Source organism: Silene latifolia, chromosome 2 (assembly GCF_048544455.1).
Source record: "Silene latifolia isolate original U9 population chromosome 2, ASM4854445v1, whole genome shotgun sequence".
In the NCBI taxonomy this organism is placed as follows: domain Eukaryota; kingdom Viridiplantae; phylum Streptophyta; class Magnoliopsida; order Caryophyllales; family Caryophyllaceae; genus Silene; species Silene latifolia.
In genome coordinates, this window is record NC_133527.1 from 182,594,798 (window position 1) to 182,618,198 (window position 23,401).

At 44.3% G+C, this 23,401-nt stretch overlaps 2 protein-coding genes and 1 non-coding gene across 3 annotated transcripts in view; 1 reads left to right on the forward strand and 2 right to left on the reverse strand.

Moving 5' to 3' along the window:
* The window catches only part of LOC141643605 (transcription initiation factor TFIID subunit 7), a 105,751-nt gene that overhangs the window by 14,427 nt on the left and 67,923 nt on the right, over positions 1 to 23,401 (reverse strand). The gene's annotated exons all lie outside the window — the stretch shown is intronic.
* On the forward strand, positions 5,096 to 5,167 carry TRNAH-GUG (transfer RNA histidin (anticodon GUG)). The gene has a single exon. It is a non-coding gene; the product is annotated as a tRNA-His (tRNA).
* Positions 10,296 to 13,683, reverse strand: LOC141643602 (uncharacterized). Its single transcript, XM_074452818.1, has 4 exons — positions 13,559 to 13,683; positions 13,243 to 13,350; positions 11,826 to 12,071; positions 10,296 to 11,428 (listed from the first exon to the last, which is right to left on the reverse strand). Exons 2-4 carry the CDS (start codon positions 13,327 to 13,329, stop codon positions 10,595 to 10,597), a joined length of 1,167 nt encoding a protein of 388 aa, XP_074308919.1. The 5' UTR covers positions 13,330 to 13,350; positions 13,559 to 13,683; the 3' UTR covers positions 10,296 to 10,594.

Consider the following 23,401-nt stretch of genomic DNA (forward strand, 5'->3'; position numbering starts at 1 on the left):
ATTGAGACGCCAATCTAGCGGTCAATATGCCTACACGATTATTTAACGCTATCGGCCGCAACCCGATTACCTCGGCCAAAGCCGAGAGCGACGGGAACACGTCGGTCGATACGCTAAAAAAGAAACGTATACTCGGTGCAATTGAGACGCCAATCTAGCGGTCAATATGCCTACACGATTTTAACGCTATCGGCCGCCCCGATTACCTCGGCCAAAGCCGAGAGCGACGGGGAACACGTCGGTCGATGCGCTAAAGAAGAAACGTATACTCAGTGCAATTGAGACGCCAATCTAGCGGTCAATATGCCTACAGTTACGAACGCTAAAGACGTTAAACACAGTTGAGACACGCATTCAAGCTGCCTCGGTCATGCCGAGTGTAAAAACGAAGGCACTCAATTAATTACGCAAAAAGACAAACGAGGAATCGTGATCGAAGAACCGGCCAAGCCAAAGGCCGATAAGATAACTTTATTAAAAATGATTGCAAGGAGAGTACAAACGACGGCCGTCCCCATAAGGATAGCCTAAACTCTACCTACCAGGGCTTTATGAAAAGCGAGGAAACAAAAAAAAAAACACAAAAGGTTGCAGACTTGGGATTTGAAGCGCCAAAAGGATGGCAGGGAGAGAAGGCTCAATAATTGGCCCCCGAACAGCTAAAGCTATCCGAGACGCCGGGTGAGTCTGGTGACGACCGCCCGTCTCCCTATGCCTGTTGCTGCCCTCCGTCAGTAGCAGCAGCATCTTCGGCGGTCGGCTTTGGGGAAGGCTCAACATTTTCAAGTAACTTCAGCCTCTCACCCTCCTTCACTCTCGCATCGTAGGCCGCCTTGGCCTCAGCTACCTGAGCCGCCTTCGCCGCCTCCGCCTTCTCTGCAGCCGCTGCCTCCGCAGCATCAGCCATCTCGTCCAAAAGATGTTCAAATTTATCCCATGGGAAAGAGCCCTCGGGGACGAGTCTCTTTATTGCCTCCCTGGCCGTATCTTCGGCCTGGTCCCGGAATTGAGCGCACATTTTAGGGAGAAGAACATCTTGAAGCATTTCAATGTCCTTCTCCTTTTGAGCAAGGGCAGCCTGCGCGTCCCTGAGCGCCTCGGCCTGGTTGTGGAACAGATCCTTCCACTTTTCTCCCTTGGCAGCCACGACGTCATAAGCATCTTTGTACTTGTCCCGCTCCCCCATCATCCTGGCAGTGGCGGCATCAGCTTCCTCCACTTTAGCCTTTTCAGCCCCCAGCAGCTTCTCAACTTCCTCCACGCGCCGGCTGGCATTAAAAAGATCCAGTTTAGCCTTCGCGGCTTCCCCCTTTGCGGCAGAGAGGTCAAGTTTAAGCTTTGCGATCAGCGGCGCAGCTTGGCCCATGGTTTTCTCCTGCTCCAAGATGTAGGAGCCGGCTTGTTGGGTCCACTTGGCCATCCTCTTATATAGTTTCACACCCTCCGCCACAAGCTCGGAGGGAGAAATCTTCTGAACCGAGGAGTCAACGGTGACATTTCTGTCACCCGCCTTCTCAATAGCCTTCTCAGGCTGCTTCCCTACTTGCCGTTCAGTGAGAACGGCGGCCGCCGACGGAGGATCTACAAAAAATTCACATAGAGCATCCATGTCACCATGCATTGACACATCAGAAAGCCGGTCATCTGGGATGTCCAACGAACCAGCTAAATCCGAACCACAAGTTAGATCCGTACCAGTCTGGACCCTCTTAGTTGGAGGGCCGGCTGAGTCAGGCTTCTCCCCGGCGACGGTGGAAGCAGACGGTGGCTCTTTTCTTTTCTTCGGGGAAGGACCCTTAGCAACGGTCACCTCCCCCTCAGTAATATCGATGACCTCCACATGATCCTTTTGGACCACTGGGGCCGAAGAGGGAGTTGGCATTGATACCGCCGCCGACCTGGACGCTGCCTTCTTTGTTCTCTTGGGCACCCCCCCGAGAACCCTTGCCTGGGCCGCCGCCGGATCCAGCGACTTCAGCTGCTTATCCATGAGATCGTTGGGAGACGGTCTACGGTCACGCGAGTCAGCCGTAGGGTGCTGTACAGCGACCTTCCCGTCCTTGTCAAGCCCTAGCCTCTCCAAGTCCCTCTCGGACAGATCCTGACCAAACCGATCTGCAAGAAATCAAACAAAAGTTACATAGAAGAAGTAAAACGAGGCTCCAAAAATAGGAATATAACAAGCAAAGGTGGGCCTCACACCGACTCCACTCACCCTGGTTGAGGGCCGGTATGAGGCCGACGCGGCAAAGCATCTCGTCTTGAAGAATGATCTGAGTTGGGGGCAGCCATCCTTTCTCAGCGTCAAACAAATGCATCGCCCGTTCCTCATCCACGGTAAGGGGCACCAACGAAGCGTCCATCTTGACCTTACCCCGGGAGATACATTTCTCGTATTCTTCCGGGGTCTCACACCGCAAGTGAACAGGGCTCTGGAAAGACCGAGGCAATGGGTAGTCCTCCGGCACTTGGACGTACACCCATCGCCGTTGCCAGTCTTTGCAAGAAGTAAGCTTGTTCACGGAGACATAGCCAGGTTCCATCTGCACGCTGTACCACCCCACCTTGCCAGAAATTGACGGCCGTAGATGATGAAGGCGGCGGAATAAGTTGACTGTCGGGATCTCACCCCTAAAAAGACAGAGCTACACAAAGCCAACTATCGTCCTCATGGCCAGCGGATGTAATTGGGCCACAGCGACGTTCATGGCTTTGACGATGGCCGCAACATATTTATTCGGAGGAAACCGCAACCCATACTCCAGGTGCTTGAGGTACACGCCGGTGTGACCCGGTGGGGGGCAACAGACCGCCTGACCCTTCTTAGGGATAACGATCTTGTACCCCTCACCAAAGGAGAAATGGTCTCCGAAAAAAGACTCGCCGGAACAGCTGGCGAACTTATGGGACCAAGCACGGTCAAGATCGGTCGTGCAGGGCTCCCCGTGATCCGGGATAGACAGCCTCCCACCGTCATAAGGAGTCCCCTCATCTTCACCAGCATCGTCGTCCTCATCCTCCCGTTCCTCCAAAATTGGCGGATCGACCACGGGAGAAGGAGACCTAGGGCCCCCAAACCTTATCGGGATGGCGTCTAGTATCCCCTCCCCATCAAGACGCAACGGGGAACCCCCCGGCGCAGAAGTGCTGGTCCCGGCGTCAGCAGAAGACATAATAGCGATAATTATTTAACAAAACGAAAAGTGAAGAAATTTGTTTGTTTACCTGAAAAACACACTCGCCCGAGTAATAACTCTGGAAATTAGAAGACAAGGAAGCCCTTAAGAGTTTAGAGGGAAGAAAATTTTGGAGAATGAAATTGGTAGCCAATTTCACGGAATAACTGCCCTATTTATAGGAAAAAGCCCATAAAGAAGGACCAATCAGCGAACAGCCCATGAAGCGTCATCCAATCAGCGTGCAGACACGTGTCGGACATGCAACCACGGAATGTCAATCGTTGCAACAGTTAGACGTCAATCAATGCAACAGTAACCAAGCGTCTTCAACACGCCCATTCATATTTCTCCGCCTATTCACCTTCCTCAACAAATTCCCAAGCATCTGTTATCCGCCGGCCACTCGATCAACCAAGCTAGGTAGCGCCGGCCGGGGGCAATCAAAACAACCGGCACTCTCAACCATGGTCTCGGTCAGCGCCACCTTCTTTTCCACATCGGATACCCTTTACGCATCCATGTGGAGGGGGGATATGGTACGGCCCAGGATGGACCAGGCCGAGGTAAAAAGAAGCCGCCGCAGAGGAAGCCGATACAGAAAAATTTTCTGAAAATACTTATGCAGAATATATGCTCAACGTACATCGGAGCCCATACCACGGCATAGACTACGCTGGGGGCAAATTGATGGGGCATATTCTGCACCGCTGACCAAGTCAACATATTGAACAAAGGTCAAAGATATCCACAGCAAGTCAACGACTTAGACAGCCTGGCCGATGCAGCCTATCGGCCTGTTAGCCTGGGTCTCGGCGTGACAACCGGCCAGCCGGGACACATACCCGCGTGCTCATATCCAAGACCCCTCGGCGGTGAGTCAACATGGCCCGCCGGCCTGCCATAGGTCCCTCGGCCGAGGGGTAGATCAGTCTTTCCACCTGCTAGCCACTTGGCCACTTGGCCACTACGCGACAAAAGGTGAAAGTCTATAAATACTCCTCAACCCTCATTGAGGAAAGGATCCACAACTTAACCTAAATACACTATTCATCTGGTAATATCTTCCTTATCTCTCTACAATACATACCTAGCCAAGTAACACAACTTAATCCTTTAAGTTTACTGACTTGAGCGTTGGAGTGAGTACGCTTGGCACAAAGCCAAGCCCTCAGTTCGTTCATTGTTGCAGGAGAGGCCGAGAGGAACGATAGAAGCAAGAAGGGGTCAACTCAAGACATTATTCTACAAGCCACGGGTGGTAACGATACTTGCTCTGGAATTACACCCGGAACACTTTCATAGCAAATGATTTGCTTAGAGCTTTCTTAAGTGATGCAATTTCAGCTTATCTTGCCCAACAATTAACATATCATCAACATATAATAAATTAATAATAGTATGATGAAATCACCACTTGCATACCTCTTCATGAAAACACAATGATCAGTCTGTGTTTTGTTAAAACCGTGCTCGGTCATGAAGGAATCAAATTTCTTATACCACTGACGTGGTGCTTGCTTTAAACCATAGAGACTTTTGTTAAGACGACATACACGATTTTCTTGACCTGGCTCTTCGAATCCCTCGGGTTGCACCATATAAATCTCCTCGTCAAGATCTCCATGTAAGAATGCAGTTTTCACATCGAGTTGTTCAATCTCCAAATCTAGACTAGCAGCTAGACCTATTACAACTCGGATGGATGACATCTTCACAACAGGGGAAAATATCTCATCAAAACAACTCTCTTTACGCTCGTTTTCCATTAGACAACTCCACTAGATCATAAGAAGAAGATATGAACAACAAAGTGGAGATCTTGACGAGGAGATATGAACAACAAAGTGGTTGTAGTTTAATAATCTGTAAAAGTAGTTCAGTATAATAAAAAACGCCGAGCAAATATGAACAACAAAGTGGCTGTAGTTTAGTGGTAAGAATTCCACGTTGTGGCCGTGGAGACCTGGGCTCGAATCCTAGCAGCCACATTTTCTATTTTTTTTTTTTAGTTATGTTAACCCAGAGCAAAGGTTCATATCGAACTTGAAACATTTGGACCTTACGAGTACGGTCTGTCACTAGTCACTACCAATATATGAAAGAAACTATGAATTTAACCCGAAATCAAGCAAAAGTAAAGAACCTACTTATTACTTATATGAAACGTAAGCATAAGTCTTTATTATGAAGTACGGAGTATGTGATAACAACCAATAATTTGGTTAGTTTACGAAACACTATTTTTTTTCATCTGGTATGCTCCAAAATTTGTGTATAAACTAGAACTATTACAATTAATAATGCTAAAATGAAGGAGGAGGAGGAGGGCAAAGGCCAGTGCAAGCACAAAATCCGTCAATACAACGACCAAAACATCTACGCGCAGGGTTACAATGAGAACCTCCCCAACCTATACAACTAACTGGGCCTTGACATGCTTGCTTGTCTTGATTAATAACTAATGAGCTTGATTCCGCCATGATTAATGATAATGACAAGCCTGTAAAAAGAATCATATTCAGAGTCAGGATTTGAAGTTAGAGAGCGAAAATTTTCAACAAGGCAAACGAGTAATGACCTAAGAAAAACTCGATAAAAATTTGGAAATTTAACTAAAAATTCTGGCTTTTGAAATTTTCAGCAGGAGCGAGCGCCCTTGCTAGTCCGCCCTCGCTCCACTATCGGTTTATTTGGTTGTATCTTTTATGAGACTAAATTATAAGGAAACTCCTTATTTTTTAATAAAATGCTTTGTAATTCCTAATTCTAATATGGTGAAAATTCGAAAAGTTTTAGGCACTGTTTGGTAAACGGCATATTGACCAATTTTTAGCATATTCAAGGGTTTTAGCATATTTGACCAATCAATATGCTAATTTTAGTGTTTGGTAAACAACATATTGAAACAGCATATTTAGGGTCAATATGTTGTTTTACAATATGCTGCTTACCCTAGCATATTGGTTAGCATATTGTAAAATAGGAAATTTTTCTCCATTTTACAAATAAAACTAACAATCTACTAATCGTAATCTGCCAATTACCAAACACTTAAATTAATTCTGCTAATTATAATATGCTAGTCAAACCTTCTGATAAAATCTGTCATTTATAATCTGCTTTTGCAATCTGCTTATGCTGAAATTAATCCGCTGTTTACCAAACAGGGCCTTAGCTTAATGGTTGAGATAATTTGTGGGTGACAGATCGTGGGTGTGAGACTCCTGTATATTTTATTGCTCTTATATCTCATCTTTTTAACAAAGATTTAACTTCTTGTAGATGCTATTTGAAACCAAATAATAATATAAATAAACCACAAAAACATGAAGAAAGATAAAAAAAACTAACTTGACACAAGTAAAAGAGCAAGTAGAAAGGACTTCAAATGACTTAGAGTCTCCATATTTCTTGTTACAAAAGATTATTGTAATTTGTTTCTTTTGATGAGGAAAATTGTTTTCGTTTTATGATTTACCAAATTGCAAGCTATATATAATGTCATGCATTTGTTTAATTTGTCAATTAAAGTATGGGTTTATCCAAAGTACTTCGTATGAGTTTGTGTATTAATCACTTACCTAATTTGAGTAGAATAATAAAAATTATATCTAACCAAATATTGCTAATCACCTACCCAATTTGATTATCTCTAACGATCAATAAAATTATATCAAATAACCATATATGGTTATTTAATTATTTTATACAGAAATTAAGTGGTTTTTTTTTAATTAAGAAATTAAGTGATTTTGTTGATGCATTGTTTGTTGTTTTTGTGGAGTATTTATTTTCGGTTTTCTAGGGGGATATATCAATTGATTTTTGGTCAAAATTTATTTTTTATATGATGTAAAATTGAACATATAAAATATAATTTTAATTTTAATTATATGATGCTTCTATCAGTAAGAGGATTATACATCTGATGTACTACCTCCAACTTTATAGTTTATGAGCATTCTAATAAAGTTTTTGAGTTTTATTTTAAAGTTTCTGAAAGTTTCTGAGTTTATTTACTTAAACATTAAACTCTAAAAAATTGCAATAAAACTCAAAAACATTACTATAAGTTTAGTTAAATTTGAGTTTTGACGGAAAAAATATTAAAATCTAACTTAAAATTTTTAATATGCTCGAAAAAAATACAAATATGCTCAAAAACAAATAAAGTTTGAGTAAATAAGCTCAAAAAAAATACATATATGCTCAAAAAACAAAAAAGTTGGAGGTAGTACATCCGATGTATGTTTCTTTTTCTCTGCTTCTATATACGAAATTCCCGTTCTTATTTCTTATCCTCTCAACTCTTCTTAATTATTTCGTCCTTATGGCCTTGACATAAATCCTTTACCCCCTAAATGACCAACTTACGACATAACTCCGTTTATCCGTTACCCTCCTAAATGCGCAACTTGACAATTAACGACGTAAACTGATGTAAAAAAAATCGCTAATTCATAATTAGATTAATGTTGTACACAATATTTAGTCATCAACGATAACTAATTAGGGAATTATAATTTCGCTCAAATGGCTAAAGCTAAAGCTAAATTTAATCGATGCGGTGAAACCCGAAACAGAAACTCAAATTGCCCTAATTCTTAATTGAATACGGAGTACTTTGGAACGAAGAATAACAATTCGAATCAACTTTGTATTATTAACTAAAGTAGACAGGTAAGAAACTGGAATCAGATGATTAACAATATGAGTTCTATTTTACTAACAACTGGGAATTCGTAGCCCAAATATATAAACAATGAAACCATAAAATTAAGAGGTGTAGATACAATATTCATATTCATATCAAATTAACATAAACAAGTAGTACTTGTAACAATCAAATAAATCGCGAGACGAAAATATAATACAAAAGAAAAGAATGAGCGCGTAAGCCCTAAATTAGAAAGATAGTTCTAGAACATCCGCCAACAGTGTGCACAACCACAAGCCAACGGTGTGTAGGTCGGGGACGATGGTGTGTAACTTGGAGAAGCCGGTGTGTAAGTCGGGGACGACGGTGTGTAAGTTGGAGAAGCCGGTGTGTAAGTAGGGGATGACGGTGTGTAGGTAGGGGATGATGGAGTGTAGGTAGGGGATGACGGTGTGTAGGTAGGGGATGATGGAGTGTAGGTAGGGGATGACGGTGTGTAAGTGGGAGATGACGGTGTATAAGTTGGAGAAGACGGGGTGTAAATTGGGGAAGACGGTGTATAAATTGGGGAAGACGGTGTGTAAGTAGGCGAATCCGGGGAGTATTCAGAAGAAGGAGACTCCGTGGCGTAATCGGACCAGTTGAGAGTAGAAGACGGAGAATATGGCGGCGTCTTCGAATCGTTATAAGACGGAGATGATGCCGACGACGAGTTGTATAAAGACATGCTTGATGATTGGAATTTAATTCTGTATTGATTGAACAAAGTTTTTTTGAATTTGTGAGATGCTGAGTTTGTTCAAGAGTTTTAGGAGTGGATCACATACGGGAATGGGAGAGAGGAGGAGAGGTCTGTATATATAGTCACCGCTTCACGCGCTTTCTGCTTTCTCTCTTTAGATTGGGCCCCACGCTATCCACTCATTGTATTTGGCCACCTAATCCTAATCTAGCTAGTTTTGCTATAGACGGAAATATCCTTCTATAACTAAAGACGGATAAAATAACTTAAAAGTTGTGATATTTTTGGCCTAGCACCTCACTTGTTACTTGTCCTATTAAGAATATGGTATTATATTGGATCCGTCTTTAATTATAGACGGATATATGCGTTGTGATCCTAATCATATGTCGGTTTCTTCGGTACTTCAGTTCTTCTTACCCAACTAGGAAACAATTCAAGAGCACATCCTCTTATTATAGGAAGAGTAGGTCTTATTTAAGACGAGTGATTTTCGTATGACGTAATAAGACGAGTTTTGATATTGTTTTACAGCTAAATGTGATCACTTTTGGGGAAAAAATCGTTATCAATAAGTTGTTATACTAGTTGGACCATTGTGGTAACATTTAACCATAAAATGATCACAAGTTTTATTATTTCAGACAAAAATGGCTCGTTTGAGACAAAATATCGCGTTAAAGAAACTTATGTTAAACCGTTTTATAATTCTTATTCAAAAATCAAGGGAGAATTTACCTTTGTAACCCTCTTAAAATTACTTCAACCAACCACCATTTTTTTTAATATGGGCATCAAACCGTTTCATAAGAGACTTATACTCATTATATTACGGAGTATTAAAAATGATATTTTTATCTTTTTATGGTTTTGTATAACTTTTTTTTGTTGTTATTTGTAAATGAAAGTGACTCTTTATTTTTGTACTATCGAACATATTAAACTAATCTTTAGCTATTCATGTATGTAACCCGTGATACCGGTTTTACAACACATCTATGATGAGATCGTCTTCCAACCGACTTATACATTATTTTATAAGAGGACTTGTTTGCAGTGGCGAAGTCAAGATTTGAAGTCAGCGGGGTGAAAAATTTTAGAGGGTCAAAAGGGTAATAGTGAACTTGAAAAATTCGAAACTTTTAACTCAAAAATTTTCGATAATCAGCAGGGGCGAGCTTCTCTGCACTCCCACTTCCCCTGCCCCTCCACCACCGCTTGTTTGTAAAATCATTTAATATGGTATCAGGTATCATCCTCTATAGTCTATACTGCGACATACCATAAGAGTATAAGACTAATAAGTTGATTCAAGATTTCGCTATATAACATAGTCCACAAGATCTCGCTAAATAAGGACTGTCACGTTAAACAAGTGATCAGGGTAAGCACATCTTTGAAAATACGACCATTCCTCTCGCACTAGATTTCGTAAATTGCACATACTAGGAGCCTAGGTACCTTTGTACCAGGCTCTTCCTCGGTTTAAGCCAATTTAGCTCCATTCTTTGGTTCTTTCCTTAGCCATTGCAAGACATATTTCATATACGATTACATTGACAGGTGCAAAAGGCGAAAGCATGACAAATTGTAGAAATACTGTTAATTAATTGCAGAAGAAAAATAAAATACTGGCACATCCACAAGTAAATTGTTTTGTTACTGCAACAGCATATTCGCGTAACAAAGTAGAAATTACTCTATTAACCGAGATATGTTGAACAAAAGACCATAAAAAGTTCATATAGTTCGTTTCTGGAGCTCAAATTCTACTTGTTCTAGCAAGCTAGTAACATTCTTAACAGCAAAATAATTACCCAACTGCCTTAAGGGCTCCGAAATTGTGGGGCAATGGGAAATTGGATTTACGCACAACGCGGCGTTACCCATCCTGCTAGAAATAATATTCTTAAGTTAAATTAAAGTCTACTTCTAGTAATATTACCGGATATCATCAAGTATCTGCCATTGTTAGCTAATAATCGTAATGGTCAAGCAGAAAAACTCATGTTTCGACTAAATTAAACCATCAACCAAAGTCTTCAAATCAAAAACTTTCTTCAACTTTGCCCTGCTTTCCGAGATGGCCTCGGCGGTTTCCAGCACTTGATTCTCTATAGTAGAAATATCAGACTGCGCAGCAGAAATTAAGTTCCGAATATCACGAGATTGTGCTTCTATGTTAGCATAATGCCTCTTATGCTCTTCCAATTGCACTTTCTTCTCGGCAAGTGTTTTCTTACGTTGAGTATGTAGCATTTTCAGCTTAGAGGTAGATTGAAGCTGACCTATTGCCTTCTTTGCCTCGAATATCTCGTCAAGCCTGTTTTTCAGCCACCCAATTTCTATATTTACATTCCCGATATCAGTAACTGAAGCCCTCATATCTTGAAGCGCGTGTGGAGTGATGGCTCCTATGCTCGTGCACCTCAGCTTTTGAAGAATGTCACATAGTCTCTCCATATAGAGCGAGGAAACTATGACCGAGCTAAGAGAGCATTTAGCACCAATGTCCCCATGCATTGATAGAATTGAGGTTAGGGGAGCTACATACTCGGGTTTCACTTGATAACGCCTTACAGTCATCAATGAGGATTCACCCACTACTGAGTCTATATCAGAAAACTCATTGGTGGCATTTTGATCGGCAAACTCGGTCATATTTAAGCTTATAGAACCGGTTGTTGTGTTATTGGGAAAATGATTCAACTTCTCTGATAAACGGATCGCACCCAACCCGTTTAACCCACGAGCGGCGCCTTCTGGAGCAGTGATGTTTGACATTGTGTTTACTTCCTGTGATGCATCCTTTTGAGTTTCTTGGGTGGTATACAAGGGCATTATTAAATCCTGAAAATGTATCGAAAGTAATCAGAATCACCAATTCTCATTGAAGATGGACACTTTTCGTCACAAGCTGAAGACGGGCTAAATGTCGTCATTTTAACGACAAAATATGACCATTTTAATGACAAATTATTATAGTTTAGGAAATTGTTCTGGTAACGTTTTAGGTAAAATGGGTCACATTTTACCCCGTCTTCAGCTTGTGACGAAATGTACCCGTCACAAGCAAGACGCTTTAGAGTTATGAGATAAACCAGGCAAGACTGCCCGCCCAACACGGAAAAGAACAGCCTAAAGTACATCCAATCTGACATTCCGACCCTTATCTCATATGATAAACAATGACCAAATCTGTAATGACGCGAACCAGCTAATTATCTAGACTAATTAAAGTCCATACCTGTATTCTTGAAGTCCTGATTGTAGCTTGAGCAAGCGAGCCCGAAAGTTGATCATCTTCTAACTGATGCTCAGCGCGAACGTTTGCACCAGAGTATTTGGCTGCTAAGGTTGCCTCATCAGTCTGCTGTTCTAATTTACAAATACCGAGCTTCTCTGCAAAGCTAGCCTCTGTCATGCCCGTTAACCTCCCTTTGGTGTCATCACTTTGGAATTTTCTCGGAGCGTTGGGCTTTCTGCGAGAAGACTGCAAAATACAGAATTTAATATACCCGCAAAGCGAGACCAGGAGTATAATGTTCGTTAAACCCCCGGTTAAGATTGAAAAAGACTGAATACAATTGCAGGAGGCCACAAAAATCATCCTCTCTTGTGTAAACTAAAGCAAAACAAATGATCAGTTTTCGCAACACAAAATCTCTTATGAGACGGTTTCAAGTTACCATTATCAATTTAGATGAGTCTAAAAGACCGTCTTCTAAAAGACTAATTATTTTCACAATGCAAAATCTCCTATGAGACGGTTTTAAGATATCATTATCAATTTAGACGAGTCTAAAAGACCATCTTCCAAAAGACTAATTATTTTCACAATGCAAAATCTCTTATGAGACGGTTTCAAGTTACCATTATCAATTAAGACGAGTCTAAAAGACCGTCTTCCAAAAGACTAATTATTTTCACAATGCAAAATCTCCTATGGGACGCTTTCAAGATATCATTATCAATTTAGACGAGTCTAAAAGACCGTCTTCCAAAAGACTAACTATTTTCACAATGCAAAATCTCCTATGAGACGGTTTTAAGATTACCATTATCAATTTAGACGAGTCCAAAAGACCGTCTTCCAAAAGACTAATTGTTTTCACAATGCAAAATCTCCTATGAGACGGTTTCAAGATACCATTATCAATTTAGACGAGTCTAAAAGAACGTCTTCCAAAAGACTAATTATTTTCACAATGCAAAATCTCCTATGAGACGGTTTCAAGATACCAATATCAATTAAGACGAGTCTAAAAGACCGTCTTCCAAAAGACTAATTATTTTCACAATGCAAAATCTCCTATGAGACGGTTTCAAGATATCCCGCATTATAAATTAAGACGAGACTAAATGACCGTCTTCCAAGAGACTAATTATGAGATATATGAACAGATCTAACAATTGTTTCCTTACTAATGCTTACAAATAGCATAAAGAATTCAAAATTTGCAGGGGTTTTAAGCTAATACAACAGTAAAAAAAATACATTTTTAAGACTATAACAACAACCCCATAAAGAAAGCCATAATTTTGATACGATTTGGGGTCGACTAACATGAATTGTAGCAGAAATGACACCAAAACAACTAAATTTCAACAGCAAACAAGAAGAAAAACAGGAAATAACAACAAATATTAGAAGGGGAAAAAACCTTAGGAGAAGAAGCGGATAATTTGGATTGTTTGACATGGACAACTTCTTCATTAGCTTTTCTTCTTGATCCTCTAGTTGAAACCATTTTCTCTCTTAAATTCAATTACTTTTTTACGAGTCAAGATCCTCTCCATTTCCTAAAAAGAAATGGAGAGGCCATTTCCTATCAACGGACCGGATTGCATCTTGTTAATATCGAACGGTTCACAATTTATGCAAAAAAATAAAGATTTAATAGGGTGTAGATGAAAAAATATTATTAAATGGGTTTGTGAGAGGAAATGGAGAGAAAGAAATGGAGAGGATCTTAATTGCTTTTTTACCTTTCAAATTTGTTTTGATCACTTTGTTTTTGCTGCAGCACAAAGTAAATGAAGCTCAGTAAAGTTTTGCATGTTTTGGGTGTATGGAGAGTATTTGGGATAAGAAAAGGAATAGTTCTTATTTGGGTAAAATATGATAAGGAGTGTTTTTTACCCGAGCTAATATTCGTAATGACTAATTAGTGTAGATCCCGCGCAAATGCGCGGTAAATATAGGCCTTTTAATTTTTAAAGTATTAGTAATGTTCCGGGTGTAATTCCAGAGCAAGTATTGTTACCACCCGTGGCTTGTAGAATGACGTCTTTGCTTGAATCCTCCTTGCGGTCTCCTGAAACGATGAACAAACTGAGGGCTCGGCTTTGGCCGAGCGTACTCACTCCGACGCCCAAGTCAGTAAACTTAGAGAGGTAAGTTGTTGCTTGGCTTAGTGTATGTATTGTAGAGAGATAAGAAAGATATTACCAGATGAATAGTGATTCTTAGGTTAAATTGTGGATCCTTTCCTCAATGAAGGTTGAGGAGTATTTATAGACTTTCACCTTTTGTCACGTAGTGGCCAAGTGGCCAAGTGGCTAGCAGGTGGAAAGACCGTTCTGCCCTCGACCGATGGACCCATGGCAGGCCGGCCGAGGGTCTTGGATGTGAGTACGCGGATATGTGCCCCTACTGCTAGTTGCGGCCGAGACCAGTGTGACAGCCGATGGGTTGCATCGGCTAGACTGTCTAAGTCGTTGACTTTGCTGTGGATATCTTTGACCTTGCTCAATATGTTGACTTGGTCAGCGGTGCAGAATATGCCCCATCAATTTGCCCCCAGCGTAGTCTATGCCGTGGTATGGGCTCCGATGTATGTTGAGCGTATATTCTGCGCAAGTAATTTCTGAAACTTTTTCTCAGATCGGCTTCTTCTACCTCGGCCTGGTTCTGGCTTAGGCCGTACCATATCCCCCTCCACATGGATGTGTAAAGGGCATCCGATGTGGAAAAGAAGGTGACGCTGGCCGAGACCAGGGTTGAGAGTGCCGGTTGTTTTTGATTGCCCCCAGGCCGGTGCTTCCTAGCTTGGTTGATCATGTGGCCGGCGGAGAGCAGATACCTAGGAATTTGTTGAGAAAGATGAATAGGCAAAGAGATATGAAGGGGCGTGTTGAAGACGCTTGGTCACTGTTGCATTGATTGACGTTCAACTGTTGCAACGATTGACATTCCGTGTTTGCATGTCTGACACGTGTCGTTGATTGATTGGCTGACGCTTCATGGGCTGTGCCCTGATTGGTCCTTCTTCATGGGCTTTTCCCTATAAATAGGGCAGTTGTTCCGTGAATTTGGCCACCAATTTCATTTTCTCAAATTTTTCTCCGAAATTTTCATCTCTAAACTTTCAAGGGTTTCTCTCTTCTAATCTTCAGAGTTGTTACTCCGGCGCGTGTTTTTCTTCAAGGTAAACAAACAAATTTTCCTTTATTTTGTTAAGTAATTGTTATGAACATGTCTTCTGCCGATGCCGGACCTAGTAAACCTGCGCCGGGGGGTTCCCCGTTGCGTCTTGATAAGGAGGAGATACTAGACGCCATCCCGATAAGGTCTGGGGGCCCTAGGTCTCCTTCTCCCGAAGTTGATCCGAAAATTTTGGAGGAATGGGATGATGATGATGATGATGATGATGATGATTTTGGTGATGATGCTGGAAGGGCTCATCCTAATGAGGGGAGGCGGTACGTCATGGATCATGGTGACGCCTGTAAGGGCCGCCTTGACCGTGTTTGGACCCATAAGTTCGCCAGTTGTTCCGGCGAGACATTTTTCGAGGGCCATTTCCACCTTGGCAGGGGATACAAAATTTTTGTCCCTGAGGAGGGCCAGGCCGTTTGTTGCCCCCCACCGGGTTGCACCGGCGTATACATGCGGCACTTGGAGTACGGGCTCCGGTTTCCGCTGAATGAGTATGTTATGGCCATCATTAGGGCCATGAACGTCGCCGTGGCCCAACTGCACCCGTTGGCCATTAGGACCATAGTCGGCTTTGTTTGGCTCTGTCTCTTTAAGGGAGAGGCTCCAACGGTTAATTTATTCCGTCGGCTTCACCACCTTAAGCCGTCGTTTTCTGGTCGCGTCGGATGGTACAGTGTGCAAATGGAGCCGGGTTACGTCTCCGTTGATAAACTTTCTTCCTGCAAAGACTGGAAAGGTCGGTGGGTGTATGTTGAGGTGCCAAATGACTATCATTTGCCCGGTCTTTCCAAAGACAAGTTAATTTGCGGTGCGAGACTAAGGCGAAGCATGACAGATGGGTCTCTCGGAAAAAGCTTAAGATGGACGCCAGCAAGGTTCCTCTTAAGGCGGATGAGAAGCTGGCGATGAGGCTTTTTGAGGCGGACAAGAGTGGGGTGCCGAAAAGATGGATTCCCCAACGCAGATCATTCTTCAGGATGAGCCGCTCTGCCAAGTCGGCCTCATACCGGCCCTAGCGCAGGGTGAGTGGGGTCGGTGTGAGGCCCATCTCTGCTCTCAACGTTTCTGTTTGAACTTCGATTTATTTCTTCTTTTTAACTCTTGCCTTGTTTCCTTTGCAGACCATTTTGGACCGGACCTGTCTGAGGATATCCTTCGGAGAATGGGGCTGAACAAGGATAAGACCGTTGCTGATTTGCACCCTAAGGCTTTGACTCGTGACCGCAGAACGTCGCCGAATGATCTCATGGATCAACAGCTGAAGGGCTTGAACATGGTGGAGGCCCAGGCAAAGGTCGTTAGCAGCATGGTGCGCCGGACGCGGAAAACAGAGTCTTTGGCGGCGACGGCGTCGACACCGGTTGCACCTCCCATCCCCCCCCCCCTAAGAAGGAGACGGTGGAGATCGTTGATATTAGTGATGGGGGGGACTCTGATGCGGAGGAATCTCCCCTTGTCCGTAAGAGGAAGGAGCCTGCTTCGGCTACTGCTGAAGCTGCTGTCAGCAAGGAGATGCGTCCTCCGGCCAAGAAGGCCAAGCACGGTACATATCTATCCCGTGGCCCAGATTTAATCGGTTTATTAGACGTTTTCGATGACAGGCTCTCCGGTATATCCATGTATGTTGACATGGATGCTTTAATTGAATTTCGTGCAGATCACTCGTTGTCGGCCGTTGCTCTTAATGAGCAGCGAGTGGAGAAGAGCCCCATGCAGGCTGGTGATCAAAACGTCACTATTGTCTCTTCATCCCAGAAGGCTTCCCAGCAAGTGCAGGCTGGTGATCAAAGCGTCACCATTGACTCTTCATCCCAGAAGGCTTCCGTCTCCCAGCTTATAGTGGAAGGCACGAAGCTGATCAAGGAGCTGGCGAGGTGGAACGAGCTGACCGGTGCTCGTATCATAGAGCAGGAGAAAGTCGTGGCTCAATCTGTTCTTGAGCTTAATGCCACTAAGAAGGTGGCCGTGTCGGCGAAGCTGGATCTCCTCAATGAGCAGAGGCTTAGGGGAGATGCTGAGAAGGCGCTCTTGGCTGAGAGAAAACTCAGGGAGGACGCTGAAAAGAAGGTCCTTGCTGAGAGAGCCAAGGCCGAGGTGCGCGGCGGCCGAAGCCGCTAAGGCTCTTTGGAGAAGTGTAACCTTGTTCAGAGGCACGCCGACCTTTATCTCCAGCAGAGGAACGAATTCAGGGGCCAGTTTCAGATCCAGGGGAAGGTGATTCGGAGCAAAGAGGCCATCATCAGGCAAAAGGAGGAGGACATTGAGATGCTCCAAACCGTCATGCTCCCTAACATGTGTGTCGAATACCGGGATCTGGCCGAAGAAGCTGCCAGGGAAGTGATTGGGGAGCTCTTTCCTCTTGATGGTTCCTTTCCGTGGGGCAAATTTGACGAGCTGTTTGATGATAAGCTCGAAGCTAAGGAGAAAGCCGTGGAGGAGAAGGCCAAGGAGGCGGTGAGGGTGAAGATAGAGAAAGAGGCGGCCGCGGAGAAGGCGGCCCTTGCTGAGAAGGCTAAGGCGGCCAAGCAGGAAGCCGAGAGAATGAGGGCAGCTGAGGCTGCTGAGGCTAAGGCTGAGGCTGCTAAGAACGCTGCTGGATTGCCCATCGAAGAAGATGCTGCTACCGCTGCTGATGGCAAGCAGCAACAGGCATAGGGAGACGGGCGGTCGTCACCAGGCTCACCCGGCGTCTCGGATAGCTTCAGCTGTTCGGGAGCCAATTATTAAGCCCTTCCTCCCTGCCATCTTTTGGCGCTTCAAATGACATATTTGTAACTTTTTGCTTTTCTTTCCCTGTATTTTGTACAACTTTGGTAGGTTGTGTTTTGGCTTATCCCTATGGGGACGGCCGCCGTCTGTATTCTCCTCACTTGTAACTTGTTATCATTTTTAATAAGAGTTCGTTTCTTTTGCCTTCGGCTTGGCCGAGGTCTTTCCCTCACTTTGAGTTTCCTTGCGCTAATAGTTGAGCGTATCAACTGTACTTAGCGTCTTCACTTTGCCTCTGGCTTGGCCGAGGTCTTTTTTCGTCTTCGTCTGAGTTGTCTTTTTGTTTCCACCTCGGCCTGGCCGAGGCAGTCTAGAGTGCGCATCCCAACTGTGTTTAAACGCTTTTAAGGCATTTTGATCGCTTTTGCGAGTATCAACTGCGCTGGCCGTAACTGTCGCGGCGTCTGCTTCTTGATGTAGACTGCCGCTCTTGTCGGTGTGATAGTGTGAGCCGGCGTCTGCTTCTTGATAGCGACTAACGTGGCGTCTACCACTTGGAGTGACTGCTGCGGCGTCTACCTCTTGGAGTGACTGCCGTAGCGTCTACTACTTGAGGTGACTGCGACGGCGCCTGCTTCTTGATGTAGACTGCCGCTCTTGTCGATGTAACAGTGTGAGCTGGCGTCTATTTCTTGATGATGACGGCCGTGGCGTCTACCACTTGGAGTGACTGCGACGGCGTCTACCTCTTGGGGTGACTGTCGTGGCGTCTACTACTTGGGGTGACTGTGACGGTAGTCTGCTTCTTCTTGATGACTGCCGCTCTTGTCGATGTGACAGTGTGAGCTAGCGTCTGTTTACTGATAGAGACTGCCGCTCTTGTCGATGTGACAGTGTGAGCCGGCGTCTGCTTCTTGATAGCGACTAACGTGGCGTCTACCACTTGGAGTGACTGCTGCGGCGTCTGCTTCTTGATGTAGACTGCCGCTCTTGTCGATGTGACAGTGTGAACTGGCGTCTATTTCTTGATGATGACGGCCGTGGCGTCTACCACTTGGAGTGACTGCGACGGCGTCTACCTCTTGGGGTGACTGCCGTGGCGTCTACTACTTGGGGTGACTGCGACGGTAGTCTGCTTCTTCTTGATGACTGCCGCTCTTGTCGATGTGACAGTGTGAGCTAGCGTCTGTTTACTGATAGAGACTGCCGCTCTTGTCGGTGTGACAGTGTGAGCCGGCGTCTGCTTCTTGATAGCGACTAACGTGGCGTCTACCACTTGGAGTGATGCTAGCTGCGGCGTCGCTTCTTGATGTAGAAGCGCCGCTCTTGTCGATGTGACAGTGTGAGCTGGCGTCTATTTCTTGATGATGACGGCCGTGGCGTCTACCACTTGGAGTGACTGCGACGGCGTCTACCTCTTGGGGTGACTGCCGTGGCGTCTACTACTTGGGGTGACTGCGACGGTAGTCTGCTTCTTCTTGATGACTGCCGCTCTTGTCGATGTGACAGTGTGAGCTGGCGTCTATTTCTTGATGATGACTATGGAAAAATGAACACTTTGATGAAAAACTTGGATTATTCTACATTAGATTTAAACATGCGTCGGGGTGTCCACAGCTGTCTTGGACACCTCCGCCGCTATACAGAGTTTTTCTCGAGGTTGTCAGTGTCCTCATGGCTCATCAAAGACGCCTCCATGAAGTTGCCCTCTTGTTGTAAGGATGGGCTTTTTCCCTTCTCTGATTTCTTCGCCACTTTGAAGGATTGCATGTTGCACCCTCTGGCAGATATCTGGATATTGACCACTTCGTCCTTCTCGTCCTTGGAGACGAGCTTATGCGCTTCCCCCCGGTCCGAGACATACATCAGTGTCAGGGCCCGGATGGACATCACCGCGTCAGCCTCGCTTAGCGTGACTCGGCCTATGAGAACGTTGTAGGCGGACGAGCCGTCAATGACCACGAACTCGTCTAGGACATTCTTGGCCGCATACCCCTTGCCGAACATCACCAAGCATCGATTGACCGCGGGGGTACCAGAAAACCCTTAAAAGTCAGACACGGTGGGCTGGTGCAGGGGCTTAAGTCTTCAACCGTCAGACCGAGGTTGAGAAAGCATTCCCTGAACATGATGTTCGTGTAGGCGCCTGTGTCAATCAGGCACCTCTTGACCAGGTGGTTGGATACGTCCAAATGGACTACAAGTGGGTCGCTGTGAGGGGCGATGACTCCCGCGTAGTCCTTCTTCCCAATAGTCATGTCGGGGATGTTGGAAGCGAGGACCGCTGTGTTGGGCACAAAGTTGATGGCCTGATACAGGTCGTTCAGGTGCCGTTTGTGCCCATGAGCGGACCCACCGTTCTCGTTGCCCCCGATGACAACATGGATCACTCCTATCCGTTCAAAGACGGATTTCTTGTCTGAACCGTCGGCGTCAGTTTTTTGGCCTTTGGCAACGTACTTGCCGAGGCTCCCCTTCCGGATCAGCTCTTCAATGGCATTCTTCAGATGCCGGCAGTTGTCAGTAAGGTGACCGGTGTGGCCGTGGTACTCACAGTACTGGCTTGTGTCACCGTCCCTCTTTGGCTTGGGTGGCCTTTCCCATTTCTGGCCCTCGTTTTTGCTCAGGGCGAAAACTTCGGCGGCCGATACGACCAGGGGGGTGCGATATTTGTACCGCTGCTGGTAGTACGTTCCCGAACTCCCCCCGGCACCAGCCGAGTTCTGTTTCCTGACGGACTTGTCAGACCGTGACCTATTATTATCACGGCGTCTTTCATCGGACCGTGGCGCATTATTGTCACGGCGTCCTTCATCGGACCGTGACCCATTATTGTCACGGCGTCCTTCATCCGGGTTGTCCTCTCGGCGGCTCTCCTTTTCTGAGGGTTCGGCCTCGCTGGGGCCTACCCAGGTTTTGTGATAGTCCTCCACCTTAATGGCTTGATCAACCAACTTTCTGGCGGCGTCCAAGGTCAGGCCGCCGCACTTGATGAGCTCGTTTTTTAAGGCTCCCCTTGGGAGGCCTTTCATCGAGCGAGAACGCCGGTCGGGATTAATCTCCCGAATCTGTTGAACCTTGGCGTCGAACCTCTTCACATAGCTTCGCAGAGATTCGCCGCCCTCCTGTCTGATAGTCAGGAGATCCGATGTCTCTACGGCCTTCCTCTTATTGCAAGAGTACTGGGCTAAGAAGGCGTCCCTTAGATCGGCGTAACAGTATACCGAGCCATCGGGCAGTCCCTTGTACCAACTTTGAGCCATCCCATGCAAGGTCGTTGGGAAGACTCGGCACCAGACCTCGTCGGGTTGTTCCCACACCGACATGTACGACACGAAGGTTTCGGCGTGGTCGGTGGGGTCGCTATCCCCTTTATATGTGAGTGCCGGCAACTTCAGCTTGGTTGGCACGGCGGTTTCAAGGACATAGGCACTGAGGGGCTGTCTGACCACATGTCGAACGACACGCGGCGATCGGCTCCTCGCATTCCTAGTCCGGCTTCTCTCCTCGTAGCGAGAAGGACTTCTCCTCCGACTCTGGTGAGTCGGGCTTCTTCTCCAACTCTGGCGAGTTGGGCTTCTTTCGCTCCTCCGGGGTGTGCCTCGTTTGTGCCGCGGCGACGCGGTCCTCTCACGAGTGCGAGAAGGACTTAGGTCTACCACGACCACTTTGGGCTCCTCCGGTGTCTTTGTGGTCGCTTCTCCTAATGCTCCGTTCAAGTTTCTTGGAGTCACATTTTGGGCCCTGGTCTCCTGGACGGTTTCCGCCGCTCTTGTCGGCGTGACAGTGTGAGCCGGCGTACTCCCAATTAGGTCCAGGAGCATCTTGATTTTCTTTGCATCAACCACATGTCCCATGATGGTGACACAGTCGTGGGCGCGGTGTATCCGTATATTTGGCATCCCGAATTCCGGTTAGATTACTCCGCCGGTGGAGGGCTGCGCAACTCCAGAATTTTGGAAGGTATCATCTTGGTGTAGCTCGGTTTCGTCATTTACGAATACCTCTTGTTGTTTTGACATCTTCTTGGCTTTTTGGGTGGGTTTTTTGTGTTTATTTTTTTTTGTTTGGGAATGATTGTGACTAGCTTCTAGTATCTTCTCCCCACAGACGGCGCCAATTGTTCCGGGTGTAATTCCAGAGCAAGTATTGTTACCACCCGTGGCTTGTAGAATGACGTCTTTGCTTGAATCCTCCTTGCGGTCTCCTGAAACGATGAACAAACTGAGGGCTCGGCTTTGGCCGAGCGTACTCACTCCGACGCCCAAGTCAGTAAACTTAGAGAGGTAAGTTGTTGCTTGGCTTAGTGTATGTATTGTAGAGAGATAAGGAAGATATTACCAGATGAATAGTGATTCTTAGGTTAAATTGTGGATCCTTTCCTCAATGAAGGTTGAGGAGTATTTATAGACTTTCACCTTTTGTCACGTAGTGGCCAAGTGGCCAAGTGGCTAGCAGGTGGAAAGACCGTTCTGCCCTCGGCCGATGGACCCATGGCAGGCCGGCCGAGGGTCTTGGATGTGAGTACGCGGATATGTGCCCCGGCTGGCTAGTTGCCAGGCCGAGACCCAGGTGACAGGCCGATGGGTTGCATCGGCTAGACTGTCTAAGTCGTTGACTTTGTTGTGGATATCTTTGACCTTGCTCAATATGTTGACTTGGTCAGCGGTGCAGAATATGCCCCATCAAGTAATATATTTTAGATTTATATATCGCGAATTTTTATAAAAAATAACTAATATTAAAATTAATCAAAAGAATTGAATAATTCCATGAATTGTGTTTTTTTATAAAAATATTTTAACTATATCAATTTTTTTTAAAAAATCCTTTTTCGTCACGAAGTTAATAATAGGAGATACAATTTTTATGTATAAATTATTTTAAATGGAAAATTAGTTTAATTAATGAAAATATAATTTATTTCCATATATAAGTTTGAGCACTTTGGAGGGAAAACTTTAGAAAAGTTGTATTCTCTTAGTACATAGGAGGATTTATACTTTTAAAATTTGCACCTCATTAATATTTATCAGTTCACTCCATTATATTTTGATATGAAACAAAAAAATTGAAATGGAAAACTAATAAAAAAAATTATTTAAGTTGTGAATCTTTTTTAGTGAATGTTTTTTGTCACGAAGCTAATAGTAAGCATGTGTCAAGTTATTCGCTACATTAATAATTATTGCATTACTGAAAAATTTAGCAACTTATACTTTATAATTTAATATCAATTTTATTTTATTTTAATGAAAAAAAAAACAAAATTATAAATTTATTTAAAAAAATTAGAGTTTATTTATAAGAATATATTTATTGAAAAGATAATAATGTAATGAAAAAGAATTTTATTTATTACCTTATTTAGCTAGATGCTTTTTGGAGGGAAAATTAAGAGAATTTTTATTCTCTTAGTAATGGGGGGATGTAAAATTAAGGAAAGAATGTTGGTTTGAGTCAATTTGAAATCCCATTTTTTTCCCGATAATCATTATGTGCGAGTGTGCGACCGTCTCATTTACGATAGATAAAAATTTACTCCCTCTTATTCGCTATAATGTTCCCTCTTTCTCGAAACGGATTATTCAAGTAATGTTCCCCTTTTCTTTTTTGGTAACTTTTACTTTTATTTTATTCATTCATTTCTCCTATAACCAAACCCCACACAA

Bases quoted from the DNA above. Each gene is read 5' to 3' on its own strand.
- LOC141643602 (XM_074452818.1), bottom strand. From the start codon at position 13,329: ATGGTTTCAACTAGAGGATCAAGAAGAAAAGCTAATGAAGAAGTTGTC. The intron at 12,072-13,242 runs GTTTTTTCCCCT...TGTATTTTGCAG, and splicing joins TATCCGCTTCTTCTCCTAAG to TCTTCTCGCAGAAAGCCCAA. The intron at 11,429-11,825 runs GTATGGACTTTA...ATACATTTTCAG, and splicing joins TCAGGACTTCAAGAATACAG to GATTTAATAATGCCCTTGTA.